This window comes from Emys orbicularis, chromosome 1, assembly GCF_028017835.1.
Source record: "Emys orbicularis isolate rEmyOrb1 chromosome 1, rEmyOrb1.hap1, whole genome shotgun sequence".
NCBI classification, from domain to species: domain Eukaryota; kingdom Metazoa; phylum Chordata; order Testudines; family Emydidae; genus Emys; species Emys orbicularis.
Window position 1 is genome coordinate 323,572,240 of NC_088683.1, and position 20,488 is coordinate 323,592,727.

At 45.5% G+C, this 20,488-nt stretch overlaps 1 protein-coding gene across 1 annotated transcript in view; it reads left to right on the forward strand.

The window, feature by feature from the left end:
- Positions 1-20,488, forward strand: part of FLT1 (fms related receptor tyrosine kinase 1) — a 145,856-nt gene that overhangs the window by 101,839 nt on the left and 23,529 nt on the right. Inside the window, exons 16-17 of the mRNA XM_065397601.1 lie at positions 2,511-2,617; positions 13,787-13,922. Of these exons, the coding sequence (XP_065253673.1) occupies positions 2,511-2,617; positions 13,787-13,922 (243 nt within the window). The remainder of the gene's footprint in view (positions 1-2,510; positions 2,618-13,786; positions 13,923-20,488) is intronic.

Consider the following 20,488-nt stretch of genomic DNA (forward strand, 5'->3'; position numbering starts at 1 on the left):
CTGGATATTTTTTAAGCACCATCAGGAGATTACTAAATCTGGAAAATATTCAGTTTTAATATTTTCTTCCTGCTCCCGTTTTTCTCATTTGTAATTTCTGCATTGATTTTGATCAACTCTCCCTAGGCTCACTACGGGTATGTCTACACTGCAAATAAAAACCTGCGGCTGGCCCATGCCAGCTGACTCGGGCTGCCGGGCTGTTTCATTGCAGTATAGACTTCCAGGCTCAGGCTGGAGCTTGAGCTCCGGGGCCCTCCCACTCCCAGGAGTCCTAGAGCCTGGGCTTCAGCCCAAGCCCAGAAGTCTATACAGCAATGAAACACTCCCACAGCCTGAGCCCTGTGAGCAGGGCCGGCTCTAGGTTTTTTGCCACCCCAAGCAAAAAAAATTTTGGCTGCCCCCCGTCCCAGCCCTGGGCTCCTCGCCGCTCTGGGCTCCCGCATTCCTCCCCACCATTGCCCCCCCCCACCTCCTGCCGCCCCAGCCCTGGGCTCTCTCCCCCCCACCCCCACCTGCACCCTCCTTCCGCCGCAGCCCTGGGTCACTGGTAACTCGCTCCCACGGCAGGTCATTCAGCAGGAATTTTAGATGTGCACAGAACACAGACAGGATTGGTTCCCATATGGTTACAGAACTGCAGTAAAGTGGAACAATTTTCAGCTTGTGTGACTGGAGGATATCTGGATGCATATTATAAGACTGTCCTCCATAAATGAGGAAAAGTTGAGGTGCCTTTATTATTCTTTTGTTCCACTTTTTCTTTCTATGGGGAATTTGCCAATGCACTATCACTGTCTTTCTTTTAAACAAACAAACAAAAAGGCAATGACTGTTGAAAATAGCAATTCCAGTCCTAATAACCACTGGGAAGCATTTCTTGCTCAATTTTATCCTACTTTTTCTACAGCAAGTTACAGTGGATCAGTATATTTGATTTGGGAGAAATGAAGTAACAGCTGCCCAAACTGAGTTTGAGCACTCCTGAATTTTGAGGTGTTCAAATCTGGAAGGCAGGTGCTGGGGGGGGGGGGGGGGGGAAAGGAGAAGGAGGCTGTGGCTCTGTGGGGGAGCACGGCAGCATGTATGCAGCAGTGTGTCTGGCGCTGCGCAGAGCCAGACACGCTGGTCTGACTGGCACGGTAAGGGGGCTGAGGGGTTGGATGGGGCGGAGGTTCGGGGGGGCAGTCAGGGGACAGGCAGTGGTTGGATAGGCATGGGAGTCCCGGGGGTTTGTCAGGGGACAGGTAGGGGGTGGGGTCCTAGGGCGGAAGTTGGGGAGGGGGTCTCAGGAGGGGGCAGTTAGGGACAAGGAGAAGGGAGGCTTAGATGGGGTCCCAAGGGGCAGTTAGGGGCAGGAGTCCCAGGAGGGGGCAATCAGGGGACAAGGAGCAGCGGCGCTTAGATAGGGGGTGGGGTCCTGGGGGGCAGTTAGGGGCAGGGGTCCCGGGAGGGGGGTGATCAGGGGACAGGGAGCAGGGGGGGTTGGATGGGTTGGGGTTTCTGTGGGGGGCAGTCGGAGGGAGTGGATGGTGGCAGGGTGGGGCTACCCTCCCTCCCCGTGGAGTGTCCTATTTTTTGAATGTTAAAATATGGTATCCCTGTCCTTCCCAGTGCAGCTCTCCATTCACAGCAGGCTGCAGCATGAGGTCTCAGCTTCCTCACTCCCTCCCCCTCTTTCCTGTTGGTAGTGGCCAAGGGAATGCTGGGAAATGTAGTTCTTTCCCTGCTCCAGGGCTGGCTCTATAGGCAGGGAGCCAACCAAGGAACTACAGCTCCCAGGGCCCCCTGTTGGTTCTCAGCTCCCATGCTGGATCCCTGCCGCCCCTGCAAATGGGCTGCCCCAAGCACATGCTTGCTTTGCTGGTGCCTAGAGCCGCCCCTGCCTATGAGCCTGAGTCAGCTGGCAAGGGCCAGCTGTGGGTGTCTAACTGCAGCGCAGACCTACCCTAAGGGTGTGACCCTGCCAGCCATCACATGGTATAGAGGGGGTGCTGCTTGGGAAGGCACATGTGGGATCTGATCCCGCACCACTGATGGCAGTGGGAGTCACACAAGAGGCTGTACAGGAACCACTGAGGGCCGAGGCTGGTCATAGCTGGGGCAATGCTGCTAAGCTCTCCTCCCTGCAGTGGGAATAGGGAGCACAGCAACCAGTTTCTTGAAAAAATGGTACTCCATCATCACATCTCTAATGTCACAGGCAAGTGAGCCACCTTTTAGCATTTTGCTGCCTGTCCTACGCTATCTCCCCAACCCCCCAAAAGGATTGAGCTCTGCGCTAGCAAGCTCTCCAGCAAGGGTGTCTAGAGTTTAATTTCAGTGTGTGTATTGCAGTGGGTTTTGTCCAGGGGGTGAATTTTTCTAGGTTCTGAGAGCCATTAACATCCCTGGAAAGGAAGTTGGTCATTACTGATATGTTCTTCAGATACATTTTAAATGCCCAGGGAAAGCAAAGTCTGCTGTTCGGAGTGTAGTTCTATAAAATGTTTGTTGCTTCATTTCCTCAGGAACATCAGAGAGATCAAACCTGGAGCTAATAACTCTGACATGTACCTGTGTGGCTGCTATGCTCTTCTGGCTCCTATTAACGCTCTTTATACGCAAGCTAAAAAGGGTAAGAACAGTTGAATAATTACTAAGCTTCCCCCTGCTCCACTTTTCACACTGGCATTTGCTCTGGTTAGAAAATGTTCCTACTGCAAATGAGATTCATGAACATTACATTAATTTACCTGGTCCTCTACACCAGGTGCAAAGTGGGTGCAAAATGCTAACTATGTCACTTAGGTGTACCAGTACAACCTCTACCATGGATGCAGTAATACCAGGATAAATGGTGCCTTGTACTGGTGTAACTTATTCCCCTTCCCTCAGAGGAGTAGCTACACTGGTATAAAGCACTTTTATACCAATATAACTGTGTCCAAAAGCCTTGTCTGCACTACAGGTTATTTTGGTATAACTTACGGCGCTCAGGGGTGTGAATAATCCACACCCTTGAGCGACGTAAATTATACTGACCTAAGCACTGGTGTAGACAGCGCTATGTCAGCGGGACATAGCTACTGCCTCTCGCGGAGGCAGGAGTTATTAAGCCGACAGGAGAGTTCTCTCCTATTGGCTTAGAGTGTCTCCACCACAAGTGGCGTAGCATTGCAGCTGCACCGATGTAAGTGCTGTACTGTAGATGTAGCCTAAGGGAAGTTGTACCCCTTGCGTGTGTAGAAAAGCACTAAGGCCACTTTACAGAGATCTGGCAGTGTAAAAGGGCCTTAGTGTAAACTTAAAATGTACTTTATGCCCACTTTAGGGCCCCTTTACACTGCCACGTGGTGTAAAGTAACCTTAGGCCTTGGCTACACTTGCAGCTGTACAGCGCTGTGAGGTAAACCTGTCTTCATACAGCTGAGTAGGGAAAGCGCTGCAGTCTGTCCACACTGACAGCTGCCAGCGCAGTGGCGTGGCCACACTTGCAACATTTGCAGCTGTGTTGGGAGTGGTGCATTATGGGCAGCTATCCCAGCATTCATGTGGCTGCAACGTGCTTTTCAAAACGGGAGGGTGGGGGGTGGAGTGTGACAGGGAGTGTGGGGGGAGACAGAGTGCTTTTTGGAGCGTGTCAGCACTCTATTTTGCAAGTTCTGAACTCCCGGCCCCCTGCTCATTCATTCACTCACTCAAAGCAAACATCAAACTGTTTGCTTTTTCTCTGTGGTACGAGCTTTGAAACCGGCACTTCCGCATTCCTGCAGCCGGTCACAACAATGGAGAGGATTGGCCACTTGACAAGGTGATTAGTACAGCGCTGCAGGTTGATTCCTGGTACACACTCACAGGGGAGAGTCGTAGCCACTGTATCGCTTATGCTTCTTGGGGAGGTGGAGTACTTGCAGCGGTGTACTCAGGGAGATACAGCGCTGCAAGTGCCCTGCCAGTGTGGATGGGGAGTGAGTTACAGCGCTGGGGGAGGCTTTACAGCGCTGTAACTTGCAAGTGTAGCCAAGGCCTTAGTTTAACTGAGGCCATGTCTATGCTATAGAGGCTATGCCGGCATAGCTATGGTGCTGTAGCTATGTTGGCATAATCCCGTAGTGTAGACTCTGCCTATACCGATGGAAGAGGTTTTTATGTCGCTGTAGGAACTCCACCACCCAACGATGGTAACTAGGTTAACAGAAGCATTTTCCCATTGACCTAGCTGTGGCCACATTGGGGGTTAGATTGGCACAGCTACATCTCTATGGGGTTGTGACCCAGTGGTGCCTAGGGCAGCCCTCACTGGAAATGCCAAGGTCAGGGCAGGCTGCAAAAGGGAGAGCAGATACTCCCAAGACTGGTGGGTAATACTGAAGTTAAACTCCCCAACCAGTCACAAACTGTGCTTCTGATCCTCCACACTGGTTATCAAGAAGCAAAAAAAAAAAAAAAAAAAAAAAAATCACACAGCTTCCTTATTTCATTCCAGTTCTCTGGCTCCCAATCAGCAGCTAAGTCCAGTATAGTGAGAAGTTGTTTTAAAACTCTGTTCACTATACAAAATGTTCTTCTGATCCCAAAAGGTCAGCCACATTGCCAGGTCAATATTAGGTTGGATCTTACCCAAAATACCATGCTGCCAGCCAATCCTTTAGTGTCTAAAACTAAAGGTTTATTATAAAGAAAAAGGAAAGAACAAGAAGAGAGATGTCACATGGTAAAGCAGTCATATATATATAAAGACTTCAAAGTCCATATATCAGGTTCCTAGCAGTATTGGTGAGTTTTCTGGCTTGAAAGTCCCTCTGGAATACATCCACAGCTTGGAGACGTCATTCAGTCCTTTGTTCAGAGCTCCAGTTTGTAGCAAAGTTCCTCCAGAGGTAAGAAGCAGGAATGAAGACAAGCAGGACTGAAGACAAAATGGAGATGATGCAGCTGCTTTATATATTCCTTTTGCCTTGTGGCTTGTACTTCCTTTGTTCCAAACACAAGCTGTCCAGCACATGGTATGGAAAAACCTTAGAGTTCTGTCCATAGGCATGCCCTTACATGCCTTGCTGAGTTATAAGGTGTAGTTGCTGGTTCCTTTTAATGGGTTCATTGTATAGTTGATGGCCCTTGGTGGGCCATCAAGCTGGCTCAGTGCCATCCTGACTGAGGGTGTCACCCAGAGACACAGCACAAGTTTAGAAATACAGCTATACCCTACATATCTATAACTCATAATACAAAGGTGATACACACATAAAAACAAGATTATCAGACTTGGCAAATTATAACATTTTCGCAGATACCTTACATGGCATATCTGGCACAACTCATTGCAATTTTACAACATTGGTATTCAAAGACAGCTGCAGCAGCACAGGAGCCAGCAAACAGAGCTGTAAACAGGGGAGTTTGCGTGGGAGTTTGCAAGGGAAGACTAAGAGAGGCAGGCAGAGGAACAGACAGGCTAGTGAAGGGAGTGTGTGGTGTTCTGGCAGTGTTTTGGTGCTCGTTGGGGTTTTTTTTTTTTTGCTGTGGGTAGTGGTGTTTTGGTTTGGTTTGTGTTTCCCGGACTAAACAGGATTTAGAGGGGAAGGCTATGACAGATACAGAGGCAGCAGTGGTAGTGACCCAAGCAGTGGAAGACACAATGAAGATGACTGGATGTGGAAGCTGCGGCATATAAATGATCCTGAATGGGGTACCTGAAAAGAGTTTTGTCTGCATGAAGTGCTGCCTGATAGAGCTGATGGAAGAAAAGATCCAAGGATTGGAGATGCAGGTGGAAACTCTGGTTGAGTTTAGAAGGGGGTTCGAGCAGATGATGGAGCAAAAACACGAGGAGGCTGAAGGGAAAAGCTCAGACTTGCAAATGGAAGCAGGACCAAAGAACTCTGAGGGGAGACTGCTGGGTGAGGAAAGTGGACAGTGGAAGCATGTGACTAAGAGAACCAGGCAGAGGAAAAGACAGGCTAGTGAAGGAGAAATAGAGCTCAGGAACAGGTTTGCAGAGTTGGAAAATGAAGAAGGGGCACAGCAGGTGGTCGCTGAAGGTGAGAGGGCAAGGAAGAAGAGAAGAGCAGCTAGTCCTATAGGAAGAGGGGAAGAGTCAATGGAGATAACAACACCAAATATGAGCCCCAGGAGGATACGGGATGGGTTGCAGAGGATTGCAAGGGAGAATAGGAATCGAGAGGACTTGCAGCCAGAGGGAACAGGGGATAGACCAGAGAATTGCACCATCACCAGGAAAAGGCAGGTCTATGTGATTGGGGACTCCTTACTGAGAAGAATAGACAGGCCTGTAACCAGAGCTGATCCAGAGAACAGAAGGGTGTGCTGTCTGCCAGGTGCTAAGATACGGGACATGGACCTGAGGCTGAAGAGGATCCTAACGGGAGCGGGGGGAAAAAATGCACTGATTGTCCATCATGTGGGAACAAATGATACAGCTAGATTCTCGCTGGAATGTATCAAGGTAGACTATGCCAGGCTGGGGAAGACGCTTAAGGAAATCGAGGCTCAGGTTATCTTCAGTGGGATTCTGCCTGTTCCTAGAGAAGGGCAACAAGGTGTGACAAGATTATGACGATCAACTGATGGCTCAGGCAGTGGTGCTATAAGGAGGGCTTTGGGATGTATGGCCATTGGGAGGCATTCATGGATGGAGGACTGTTCTCTCGAGATGGACTTCACCTCAGTAGGGAGGGAAATAGACTTCTAGGGTGGAGGCTGGCACAACTGATTAAGAGAGAAAGTTTAAAGAAACTAGGAATTTTGGGGGAGATGATTGTGACATGCCCAGGTAATCTCCACGCCAGATTTTAACATTGAGAGGGAAGAAAACAAAGTAAGAAAGGATACAGCCATGGGTAGGAGAATGGACATAAGGAGGAAGGGTAGTGTAGATACCAGTCTAATAGGTGATATTGGTGGTAGAATGTCTGTGCCTAATCGGGTAAAGAATGTGAGTGAAGCCAAACAGCAAAAATTAAGATGTTTGTACACCAATGCCAGGAGCCTAGGTAACAAAATGGAGGAACTAGAGTTACTGATGCAGGAAGTGAAACCAGATATTATTGGGAATGGATAACAGAAACATGGTGGAATAGTAGTCATGACTGGAGTACAGGTATTGAAGGGTGTGTGCTGTTTAGGAAAGACAGAAATAAAGGCAAAGGTGGTGGAGTAGCATTATATATCAACGATGAGATATTTCTTTACAGTCTAAGAAGTGATGGAATGGATAAGACAGAGTCTGTCTGGGTAAAAATCACATGGAGAAGAAAGCTACTAGAGCCTCCCCTGGGATAGTGCTTGGGGTGTCCTATAGACCACCGGGATCTGATTTGGATATGGATAGAGACCTCTTTATAATGAAGTAAATACTAATGAGAATTGTGTGATCATGGGAGACTAACTTCCCAGATATAGACTGGAGGACAAGTGCTAGTAGTAATAATAGGGCTCAGATTTTCCTGGATGCGATAGCTGATGGATTCCTTCACCAAGTAGTTGCTGAACCAACAAGAGGGGATGCCATTTTAGATTTGGTTTTGGTGAGTAGTGAGGACGCCATAGAACAAATGGGTGTAGGGGACAACCTTGGTTCGAGCAATCATGAGCTAATTCAGTTCAAACTAAATGGAAGGATAAACAAAAATAGATCTGTGACTAGGGTTTTTGATTTCAAAAGGGCTAACTTTAAAAAATTAAGGGAATTAGTTAGGGAAGTGGATTTGACTGAAGAAATTGTGGATCTAAAGGCGGAGGAGGCCTGGAATTACTTCAAGTCAAAGTTGCAGAAACTATCAGAAGTTTGCATCGCAAGACAGGGGAAAAAATTCATAGGCAGGAGTTGTAGACCAAGCTGGATGAGCAAGCATCTCAGAGAGGTGATTAAGAAAAAGCAAAAAGCCTACAAGGAGTGGAAGATGGGAGGGATCAGCAAGTAAAGCTACCTTATTGAGGTCAGAACATGTAGGGATAAAGTGAGAAAGGCCAAAAACTATGTAGAGTTGGACCTTGCAAAGGGAATTAAAACCAATAGTAAAAGGTTCTATAGCCATATAGAAAAGAAGAAAACAAAGAAAGAAGAAGTGGGACCACTAAACACTGAGGATGGAGTGGAGGTTAAGGATAATCTAGGCATGGCCCAATATCTAAACAAATACTTTGCCTCAGTCTTTAATGAGGCTAATGAGGATCTTAGGGATAATGGTAGGATGACAAATGGGAATGAGGATATGGAGGTAGATATTACCACATCCGAGGTAGAAGCCAAACTCGAACAGCTTAATGGGACTAAATCGGAGGGGCCCAGATAATCTTCATCCAAGAATATTAAAGGAACTGGCACATGAAATTGCAAGCCCATTCGCAAGAATTTTTAATGAATCTGTAAACTCAGGGGTTGTACCGTACGACTGGAGAATTGCTAACATAGTTCCTATTTTTAAGAAAGGGGGTAAAAGTGATCCAGGTAACTACAGTGTTAGTTTGACATCTGTAGTATGCAAGGTCTTGGAAAAAAATTTGAAGGAGAAAGTAGTTAAGGACATTGAGGTCAACGGTAATTGGGACAAAATACAACATGGTTTTACAAAAGGTAGATTGTGCCAAACCAACCTGATCTCCTTCTTTGAGAAAGTAACAGATCTTTTAGACAAAGGAAACGCAGTGGATCTAATTTACCTCGATTTCAGTAAGGCATTTGATACAGTTCCACATGGGAAATTATTAGCTAAATTGGAAAAGATGGGGCTCAATATGAAAATTGAAAGGTGGATAAGGAACTGGTTAAAGGGGAGACTACAACGGGTCATACTGAAAGGTGAACTGTCAGGCTGGAGGGAGGTTACTAGTGGAGTTCCTCAGGGATCGGTTTTGGGACCAATCTTATTTAATCTTTTTATTACTAACCTTGGCACAAAAAGTGGGAATGTGCTAATAAAGTATGCGGATGACACAAAGCTAGGAGGTATTGCCAATACAAAGAAGGACCGGGATATCATACAGGAAGATCTGGATGACCTTGTAAACTGGAGTAATAGTAAGAGGATGACATTTAATAGTGAAAAGTGCAAGGTCATGCATTTAGGGATTAATAACAAGAATTTTTGTTATAAGCTGAGGACACATCAGTTGGAAGTAACAGAGGAGGAGAAGGACCTCGGAGTATTGGTTGATCACAGGAGGACTATGAGCCGCCAATGTGATATGGCCATGAAAAAATCTAATGCGGTCTTGGGATGCATCAGGCGAGGTATTTCCAGTAGAGATAAGGAGGTGTTAGTACCGTTATACAAGGCACTGGTGAGACCTCATCTGGAATACTGTGTGCAGTTCTGGTCTCCCATGTTTAAGAAGGATGAATTCAAACTGGAACAGGTACAGAGAAGGACTACTAGGATGATCCAAGGAATGGAAAACCTGTCTTATGAAAGGAGACTCAAAGAGCTTGGCTTGTTCAGCCTAACCAAAGAAGGCTGAGGGGAGATATGTTTGCTCTAAATAAATATATCAGAGGGATACATACCAGGGAGGGAGAGGAATTATTTAAGCTCAGTACCAATGTGGACGCAAGAACAAATGGCTATAAACTGGCCATCAGGAAGTTTAGACTTGAAATTAGACGAAGGTTTCTAACCATCAGAGGAGTGAAGTTCTGGAACAGCCTTCCAAGGGGAGCAGTGGGGGCAAAAGACATATCTGGCTTCAAGACTGAGCTTGATAAGTTTATGGAGGGTATGGTATGATGGGATACCCTAATTTTGGCAATTAATTGATCTTTGACTATTAGCGGTAAATATGCCCAATGGCCTGTGATGGGATGTTAGATGGGGTGGGATCGGAGTTACTACAGAGAATTCTTTCCTGGGCGTCTGGCTGCTAAGTCTTGCCCACATGCTCAGGGTTTAGCTGATTGCCATATGTGGGGTCGGGAAGGAATTTTCCTCCAGGGCAGATTGGCAGAGGACCTGGGGGGTTTTCGCCTTCCTCTACGGCATGGGTCACTTGCTGGAGGATTCTCTGCACCTTGAAGTCTTTAAACCACAATTTGAGGACTTCAATAGCTCAGACATAGGTTAGGGGTTTGATACAGGAGTGGGTGGGTGAGATTCTGTGGCCTGCGTTGTGCAGGAGGTCAGACTAGAGATAATCATAATGGACCCTTCTGACCTTAAAGTCTATGATTCTATGATAATATCCTAAAGTGTCTCCCAGACTCTATACAATATCACTAGGGTGTGTGGCATTTTCATACCCTTGAACAATGTAGCTATGTCAACCTAAATTTTAAGTGTAGACCACTCAGGCCTACAGTCTTTATGTCTGAGCAAATTCAGGCAAATCAAGTCAAGGTCTGACTACAAGACGTTGCTTCTTCTACTCCTGAGGGAATTCTGCGCCACTGCGCGATGCAGAATTTTGCAGAAATTAATGTGTGTGCAGAATTTCCTTTCCCCCCACAGAAATGAGCTGCACTGCTGCTGGGCTGTCACTAGGGGCCACTGGACTCAGCAGAGCCCAGCTCACACATAGAAGACACTGCTGGTGGGAGGGAGAGGGAGCTAGAGGGTTCCTGGCAGCTGCAGTTCCCAGCATGCCCTGTGGGAAGGAGAAGGCGGCACACAGGAAATTCTGTGCAAGCCTGGGACCAAGCATCAGGCTGTTTCTCCCTCTGGATCCCTGGGCTTTGTGGGGGAGGGTGTGTGGGTGTCTGGGCAAGGGGGAGTTCCACGGCGGGGCTCTGGGGGGAGGAGGTGCAGGTATCTGGCTGGAGGGCCCTGTGGCTGGGCTCCGGAGAGGAGGCGGTGCGGGTATCTGGGCAAGGGGGGGCCGTGGCTGGGGAGAGGGCTTGAGTGTATTGCTGGGTGAGGCACCATGGCTGGGCTCTGGTGGGGGAGGGGTTATGGGTGTCTAGCTCGCCGGCTGGGCTCGGGGGGGGAGGAGGGAAGGGGGCAGGAACTGGGTTGTGGTAGGAGTTTCTTTAACTCTCTACTCCATGGGGAATTTTTGTGTGTGTCTGTATTGTTACAGACATGCCTGCTGACAGGTATTTTGAAATAAATTACCAAAATAATTGAAACTGGTATGATTATGTAGTGTTATTTTGACAAATAAAATTTGCAGAATTTTAAAATATTGTGTGCAGCATTTTTAATTTTTTGGCGCAGAATGCCCCCAGGAGTACTCTGCAGCCCATGCCTTAAAAAAACGTGATCTTAGGACAGGTCTGCACTACAGACTTATATCAGTATAACTACATCGCTCCGGGGTGTGAAAAAGCCACACACCTGAGTGTCGTAGTTCTACCGCCCTAACCGCTGCGCTGGTGTAAGCAGCGCTATGTCTGCGGGAGAGCTCCCATCAACATAGCTACTGCCTTTCAGGGAAGTGGAATAACTACACTGATGGGAGAAGCTCTCCCATTGGCGTAGTAGCATCTTCACTTAAGCGCTACAGCAGTGCAGCAGCACTGATGCAGTCTATTAAGTGTAGACCTGCCCTGAGGCAATTTAAGGCCCAGTGCTGCATTTTGTTCTGGACACTGAAAACTGCCATTGATTTTGTGAGAATGCCGGGCTAGACCTTTAAAACCATTGTTTCAGTCACTGTATTTCAATGTGTATTCTCCCTCTCTTTCTACCCCAGCACTACATATGTGTGCGCACACACACACACACACACACACACACAGAGAGAGAGAGAGAGAACCCGGCACGTTTAAGTCTAGCAAAAAGGAGAGTGAGGAGAGAAGGGAAATATAACGGACTACAAATAGATAAAGAGATCTTATAAAGGGGATAAGGACCAATTATTCCCACGTCATTATGGACAGAATAATTATTAATGGCACTAAACAACAGTTGGGAAATGGTTAAGTATTATAAAAAGCCTTAACTGTATGAGCAATTAAACCATGGAAAAAGGAGCTGCAGGGAAGTTTGGGTTTGCTACCAGACTGGACACTCACATGCCACAAAACCAGGGAGGCCAACTTCTAGGTAACATAGTAAAGGCCTCTTCGCATCCAAAGGTTTCCATTCAGGATTCTCTATTTAAGGCTCTCTAAGTTTCTGTTATAAATCCCTAGTCTTAAAGATTTATGGCTGGAATATAAAAATTAGCTCTAAGCTACAACTTCATATTTAGGGCTCAGGCAGAAATGTGGCAGCTACAGCAGCTACCACATCAAAAACAATTTCATGCTGTCAAAGAAATAGAGCATCTTCTTAAAGTCATGCGCACACACACCCCGACATGTATTTGCTCTGTCACACTTTTCCTTCCACTTTTACTACAAATATAGGGCTGAATCTCCAACAGTGCCCAGGATTTGGTGCTCAGTGCAGCCAAGGAGAGAGAAGGCAGCTCGATGCCATTTAACTGTTCCTCTGATCCTGGGAGTGATATGACAGCCTAAGAGCTGTTTCTAAGTTGTGCCAGCTGGAGAAGTGCAATGAGGATCAGCTGGTGCACCATGTGCCCTGGCCCTTCCCCATCCCTGCCCAGGCACACCCTCTCTGTAGAAAGCAGCAGCAGGTCAGAAGCAAATATTGCAGACTTTGTGCCACTCAAGGATTCCCCTACTTTGGAGGGATCCTCAGTTGTCCTTTTAGGGAAGTTTACAGGGTGTTTTGGACAGTGCAAGGCAGCTGAAACAAGAGTCAGGAAGTTACCCATAATTTTCAACATGCTTCTTTCCCCAAGGTCTTCCTACTTACAGTGTGTGCATTTTCCCTTTTAAGCAATGTAGTGAAAACGTTTTCAGGAAGGAGGACAATTCCTGGCAATGGAGGAGGCGAGCTGCAAGCTACAGAGCAGCTTGAGTACGAATTGGAAGTATGTGGGTGTAAGATGTAGGTGACAATAGTCTATTGCTGTTTTGGCATGGCTAGATGGAAAGCACGCTGATGCTCATTTCCATGAAGCTTGCACAACTTCCAGCCCATAGCCATGAAACCAGACTTTATGCAGGCCGAGATTTTTCCTTTGCCACACAAATACAAGCGCTTCCTATGACTATGCAGAAATCTAGCTGAGGTTATTGGTAACTCTACATGCTCACAGAAGAAAATAAGTTTCAAAATGTAAACTGATGTACAGCTATAAACCTTTAGAAGGAACGTGATTCCTTACATTTCTCATGGGAAGGCAGCAATTTGTTTTGGGGAGGATGCTTTTCTGGGCCAAAATCTCATTAAGAATTTCTGAGTATTTGAAAACTGTAACATACAGTTCAGTACAGACTAAGTCTTGCAAGCTCAAACCACATCTGACCTTTCTTTGTTGAATTCACAAAAGAAAAAAACACTGACAGTTGAACTCCATCTGCTGCATGTACCAGTGGGGGTGGAGAGGAGTGGGGGTGGCAGAGGGGTTGTCAGGGGATGGTTTTGTTCTTTTTTGGGGGGGGGGTTGTACAATCATTCAGCAAAAGTTCTTTTCAGCAATGGTGTTGAGTCAGTTTCTGAAAATATTTCTTACTTCTTTAAAGTACAGAGTCTATATCCCATGGCAATTATTTGCATGAGAATTCATATGGATTTAATTGAAGAAATTGACAGCATCATGTATGAGAAAAAGGAGGAGGAAGGGCTGGTATAAAAATAAAAATGTCACAACATTAAATAACAGAATTTTTAACCGATTTTATATTGGAGTGTGAAACACACGTCCTTATGGGGGGAGGTGCTTTATGTGCATCTGTCAGATCTAATCAACTTGCAAGCCTTGACCCAAACCAGAAGCTGCTGCCCACTACTGTTTTCCATCTGGTGGTGACTTTGAAATGTTCTTGATTTCCTAGCCTTATTCTTCTGAAATAAAGACCAATTACCTGTCAATCATAATGGATCCTGATGAAGTCCCCTTAGATGAACAATGTGAACGTCTTCCATTTGATGCCAGCAAGTGGGAGTTTGCAAGGGAAAGGCTGAAACTAGGTAATATGCTTGTTACGGTATTAACACACAGCACATTGCCTTTGTGTTTATCAAACTAGATGTGTTTGTAATTAGAGACTACAGACAGGCAGCTGACCATGTATTTCAGATCTGCAGAGCAACTCTACACTTGATTGTTAGTGAGCTGTTATTGTTCTTCAGGTGAATCATCATCAAGATCTAAAATTGCTATTACCTGGCTTTCCGTATGATTAGACTCCAGCTGTGGAGTACTTTCAGTCGATTTGTTTGTAGTACACATAGGGCTGTTTTGTATTTCTTAGGAACTGAGATACTGTAGAACATAAAATAAAAACAAAGGCCAAGATTTTCAAACCTGGGAGCCTAAAATTAGTTTCCTGAATCCATTCTGAAGCATCTAAATAAGTGGCCAATTGCAAAGGTGCTGAGCACCCAGTAGTCCCTCCTGAAATTAATGGGAGCTTTATTAGTAGTACTGTTATTTATAAGTATACCAGCAATGCCTAAGAGTATGTCTACACTGCAATTAGACACCTGTGCCTGGCCCATGCCAGCTGACTCAGGCTTGCAGGGCTCAGGCTAATGGGCTGTTTAGTTATGTACATGTTCGGGCTCAGGCTGCAGCCCGAGCTCTGGGACCCTCCCAGAGTCCCACCTCACACTTATTTATTGTATTTATTCATCTACTGATGAAAACGCTATACAAGACTTAGGTATTGTTATTTAGGAGCCTAACTATGGACTCAGGAGCCTAACCTTAAGCATCCATCTTTCCCATAGCTTAATTCAATTCTCACTTACCAAGGGGCAACTGCCTGTGCAAATGAGGGCAGAAATGAGCCCATATTGTCCTGTTTGAGTTTTCCTCTAACCCACTCTGTTTTACTTCTTTTCTTCAAATTTATAAAAAGACCGATTGGTGTCTCTCCTATGCATGAGGCACCTATCCCATACATTAAAATGCACAATAGGAGATAACAGAAAGGACTGGCCATGCTTAAATAAATATCCATAGAACCTTCCATCCCCTAGCCATCCAGTCTTCAAATGCCTGAGTGGAAAAAAAACCTGGGTTTTGAAGTACTCCTTTAAGCTGAAGGAGTCTGAGCTCTGGCAGACCATGGGAAGGCGCAAATTGCAAAGTTGAGAACATCCTGCTGGCAGCTCTCATTTATATTAAGGGGCCTCCAACTCCAGCGTCAGCACTGATCTCAGCTATGGCAACATGGCCACATGTCCTTTCAGTCACAAATTAGACTTTAGCCAATCCAAGGTGCTAAGGTGACAGTGGCTGACACACTGTGGACTGAATCAGGGACCTCCAGAATAAAAGCATGAGTTGCTACAGCTTGAGCTAAAGATACATGGATCTCTAGCTGGGAGCTGTAACAAACTCACACTTTCTGTGGCTTTGGCACAGAGGAAGATCTGTGCATATCCAGCCACACATTCACCAGTGCGTTGCACTAGCACACAATTCAGATCTCACTTAATTTGCCTGCTATACAGGGTGCAGGGTGAGCAGTATGTGAATAAGTACAGCCAAAATATTTAAATGGTAATTTTTAACACCTGTACATTATTTTGTGAATGCTGAAGCATAAAATCTTGTTGGGAGTCTCCTCATCTGTGAAAAGGTCTTAGTGCATCAAGAGTTCAATGTGCATAAACTACATGGAAAGAATCAAGTAGAAATAGAATTAGCTAAAGTTCTCTGAAATTCCAAGGAAAACTTGTCTGAAATGGGTTTTGTTTTGTTTTTTTAGAGAGGTTTGGAGGTGAGCTGTGAAAAGTAAAAAGAGAACAGGGAATTAGTTAAAATTGAAAGAACTGGTGTAAACAACTGGTGTAAACAAAAAATGTTGACAATGAATGAGAACCGGATTCTGAAAAGTTGGGTCAGCAAGGTATGTTAGGTTAGCACATGCATAGGTGCCATTTACATGGCAGTTAGCCCAACCTTTCAATGACCCTGGCAGTTCTGCAGGGGAATAATCTCATAAACTTGAATAGTTCTTGTATAGTTTCTTCCAATACCAGATGTGTGTGTCTTCCCTTCCTAGCTATTTGTCTTCAGCCTGCATAGTTATTGTAACCAGTGTGAAGAGATTCTCTCTGTTTATATCTCAGTTGCCTTATGTTCCTCATCCATTAGTCCATATTATTGATGTAACATCCATACAAAGGTGTAGGAGGACTTCCTCCTCACCCCCTGAGGCTACAGGTGTTACAGAAACCAATCCATACTAACTCCATTGAATTCAGGGGACATCCTCCCAATTTAGATGAATGGAAATGAAATTAAATGCTAGCCCCTAAATTAGATTGTAAAACTTTGGTGCATTAAGGCAAATGGCTGTGTTTAGTTACAGCCCTGTACCTTTAACATTGATATAATTTTGTATCTTATGACCTTACCACTGGTGATGATCAATCATAATTTAGGGCATCCATTAAAGTGCTAAAGTTGTGATAGAGGGACCCATTGTAATTATTGCCACTCATGCACCAGGCAGAGTAAAGATTCAGAAATCTATGTAGTAACCAATTTCGTTAGTTACACACTCCTACTATGCACTATAAAACTATTCTCTAACTCTGCCAGAGATGAGTGAGTTTCCCACATTGTTTTTAACACACTGAACTTTCATATTTATCAATAATTTAAAACAGGAATCCTCTACAGAGCAACAGAACATCTGGAATGTGTCAAATGAATTGTGCATGTTCACTGAATGCCTCTTTGAAACTCCTGCCTTCCCAGCTCCTAAGAGGCAACAGCATATAGCAAGAATGACTTGTGGATTAGCCTCTGCCTGCACTCTCCATTAGGACCGTGCTCCAGCAAAGTGACATGCACATGACAACGTGACAACTCACATACTTGAAGTTAGATGTGTGCTTAAGTATCTTGCTGAATTGGGGCCTGAACAGAAACTGCCTGGCCCAAAGCGAGTTAAGTCAATTCCCATTGACTTTAAAGGATTTAGATTAGCCTCAGAAAGGGTTAGCAAATGTGAGGAATTTTAACCAGAGTTCAGCTGCATTATTCTCTGCATCAGAGTTCTCAAAATGTGGTCACTTGAACGCTAGTCTGTGGAGAGCTGGTAGCTCACATGGTACGGGGTCCTTCTTTTCATCTGCTAACCTGCACTAAAAGTCAATTAGATAGTTTCCTGATATTACTTTTCCATGTAAACATCTGTGGCTGTTGTCACAAGGATTATGTGTTGTCATAAATGGGAGGAGAGTTTGTCCAAGGCACAATCTGTATCTTAAAATGTGTTCCACACAATGAGAAAGTCTGAGAATCCCTGATCTGCTCTAAAATTTAATATAACGCAAAACAGAATTAGCTATCAATTCAATTTGATTACCATGAAATCAAGGTTATTCTTCAGAGGAAAAACACATTTCTAGCATTCACACTGATTAAAGGGAGAATAGAAGCCATATGCTGCTTTAAATGGCAACGAATTTGTTTTCTAAGTGGTGGCTAAATAGTTTATCCCAAAATGGAAAATGGATTATTACTGATGAAGCCAATTAAAATTACTGATTAAACACAGTTTTACTGTGGATACAGGGGTTGTAGTGCCTTGGATTACAGCTTCATATTGGAGCACACCACCAATTGCTAGAGCCCTGCAAATCCGCGGGTATCCGCTTTATATCCGTGGACCGTTTTTGCAGATAGCAGCTTGGATGCAGATACAAATTTTGTATCTATGCAGGGCACTGGATCTCAGACTCACCAGAATGGAGCGGCTGTCACACAGCCTGCAGGCTCCAGCTCAGCTCTCTGAATCACGCAGCAAGGAATAGCCCGCTGGACATTCTGGGAATTGTAGTCCCCAGCTTGAATGGACAGAGCAAGTAAACTACAACTCCCAGAAGGGAGTGAGCCAAGTGCCATTTTGAAAGAAGTATAGTGTTGTAATTTAAACTAGTGGGTGGCAAGGGCACGTGCTATGAAGAGAGCAGTTATCGCCGCTCTCTGCCTGGGTCAGGTCTGCATGCATTACAGCCCTCGCAGTTGCATAGGGGTGTCCGAGCCCTCCTCTGCACCCACTGAGAGAGTGACACTGCACACGAGGGCCCAGGATTGTAGCCTTCTTACTCAGAGTGGGGAAGGAGGTACGACAGGGGCAGAGCAGGTGGTGGGACAGGAGGCCTCTGGGGAGAAGTGGGGGTGGTTAGGGATTGGGGGCTTGCTGTTTGGTGACCTATGGAGTTGTTTAGAGCCTTGCAAATCTGCAGACAATTTTTGCGGCTCACGGATCGGATGCGGATACACATTTAGGCACCTAAGTCCAAAATTTAAAGCCTCAAAATCCTCACTCAGCTGCCGCCTAACCCTATAGCTGCCTATGATATTCCCCAGGGTACAGCTGTGTCCCCTCAATTCTCCAACCTGGGGTGCCCTTTACACTGCTTTGCTGTGAGAGCAACCGCGTCTAGTCTGCCCACACACAGCCTTCAGCATGTAAATCACCCCCAGATATACAGTCTGAGTGCCAGCCAACTATGAATTACACTGCCGGGCAACACCAGCGAAATTCCCAGTCCCAGACTTTTCCCCAGAAATGTGTGTCTTGTACTGCCCAGCATTCTCCTCCACAATGCAAACTCGTATAAAGTCCATCATTTCATTAATAGAAAATGATATGCACAAACCTTGTTGTCTCAATTGAAGTTCCCCAAACACTTCAATCCAAACACACTGGTTTAGATAAAATGATAAAACAAGTGTATTATTAACTACAGAAAGAGAGATTTTAAGTGAATACAAGTAATGAGGCATAAAAGTCAGAATTGGTTACAAAGAAATAAAAGGTAAATTGCAGACTAATATCTAACTTAACAAGCTAAATGAATTCAAAGCAAAGGTTTCGCTCACCACATGCGTTAGCAGTCTTACTGGCTGGAATCCTTTCAGCCAGGACTCCTCCCCAAGTTCAGTGTTAATTTCCTTGTCCTTCAGGTGTTGTTGATGCCATGAGTAGAGATGAAGGGGGAGAACATTTGGGGTCTCTGTTCTTCCCTTTTATCCTTTTCCTCTTCTTTGAGAATTATCTCCAGCTGGGGTTCAGGAGACAAAGTCTGGGGAGATGGAACTTGCAGCTGTTTCTTTGCCAAGATGTAAATTTCTTGCTCACACCCTTTTTCCTACCAAGTGATAGTCCATCTGATTTTGTTGATGCCTGGCTGAGGAATCAGTTTGCCTCTTGTCTTTGAAGAATCGGTTTGTGCCTGCTTTTCTAAACTTGGAATAACCCTCTGTAATGTTATACAGTAGAATCTTATAATTTTACATACAGTGTTGCCACACGTATTTTACCAGGACAATAACGATCAGCACATTATGAATTTTCAAATGATACCTCACCAGGCATACTTCGTAAAAAATCCATTATAGTTTTGTAAAAAGGGTGAATATAGGGATACAGACTGTCACACTGCCTAAATTCCCTAGGTGCCTTTCTTTCTAATGATAAAGTGCCATACGTACCTAAAAACCTGTCAACTCCAGAATACCCCATAGCTCAGGTCACTCAACTGGGAGCTGGGACACCTGGGTTCAGTCTGCTGCTCCACTTCAGGGAGGGAGGGAAGAAGAGGGGGATTTGAACATCTCTTACATCCTTGGTTAGTGTTCTAACCACTGGGCTAGAGTTGTAAGTTTTAAAGGAAGGTACCCCCTTCTCCTCTGGCATTTTGTACAAGGCCCAATCTATCGGGCAGCCTCTGAGCATGCCTTCTGGATCAGGCTGTGCAGGTGAGATAGGGGAATGTCTAGATGAGGATCCCACTGGGGCTTACAGGTGTGAGCTGGGTCAGCCAACTTTGTGCATGCTCAGCGACAGATTTTTAGGCATTTAAGGACTTTATCAGCAGAAATGTAGGTGCTCAGGGACATTAGATGCCTACAAGTTTAGGTGGCAGCTGAGCAGGGATTTTGAGGGTATGCATTTTGGATTTAAGTGCCTAAAGTGGTAGGAAGACACCTAAACCCCTTTGTAGATCTAGCCCTAAGCCCTTTTGAGGGATTGGGTTTAGAAACTGGATGTAGAAAGCCCAGGTAGCTTTTTATTTTAAACAGCATTCTTGATTCTGAACCTACATGTTCTACAGAACCTGAGAGTCAGGTTCTGCCAGGCAGATGTGAACAGTTCCTAGTTTTTGCCAGTAGAAATGCAGCACTTTTTCACAAAGCCGGGAGGGAACATATACTTACTGGTTTGTATATGTGCTGCAGATTTTTTCCACAGTGCTCTATTTCATGTTCTTCAATGCCCTTATGAAATATGCTATGTGCCTCCAACAGCCTCCTTTAAAAAATTGGACTGATCATTAGAATGTATAGATTTGTGTATATAACAGAATAGAATATAAAATATTTAACTATCAGGGCCGGCTCTAGCTTTTTTGCCGCCCCAGGGAGCACGTGGAGGGCGGTCAAGGTGGCTTGCAGGGGGGTGAAGGGCAGCACCCGCCTGCTCCCTCCGCCCGTGGGCAGCCCTCCGGCCTTGGGTTGTCTCTCCCGGCTGGGCAGGCAGAGCCCCCGGGGGCTGCAGGAGGTG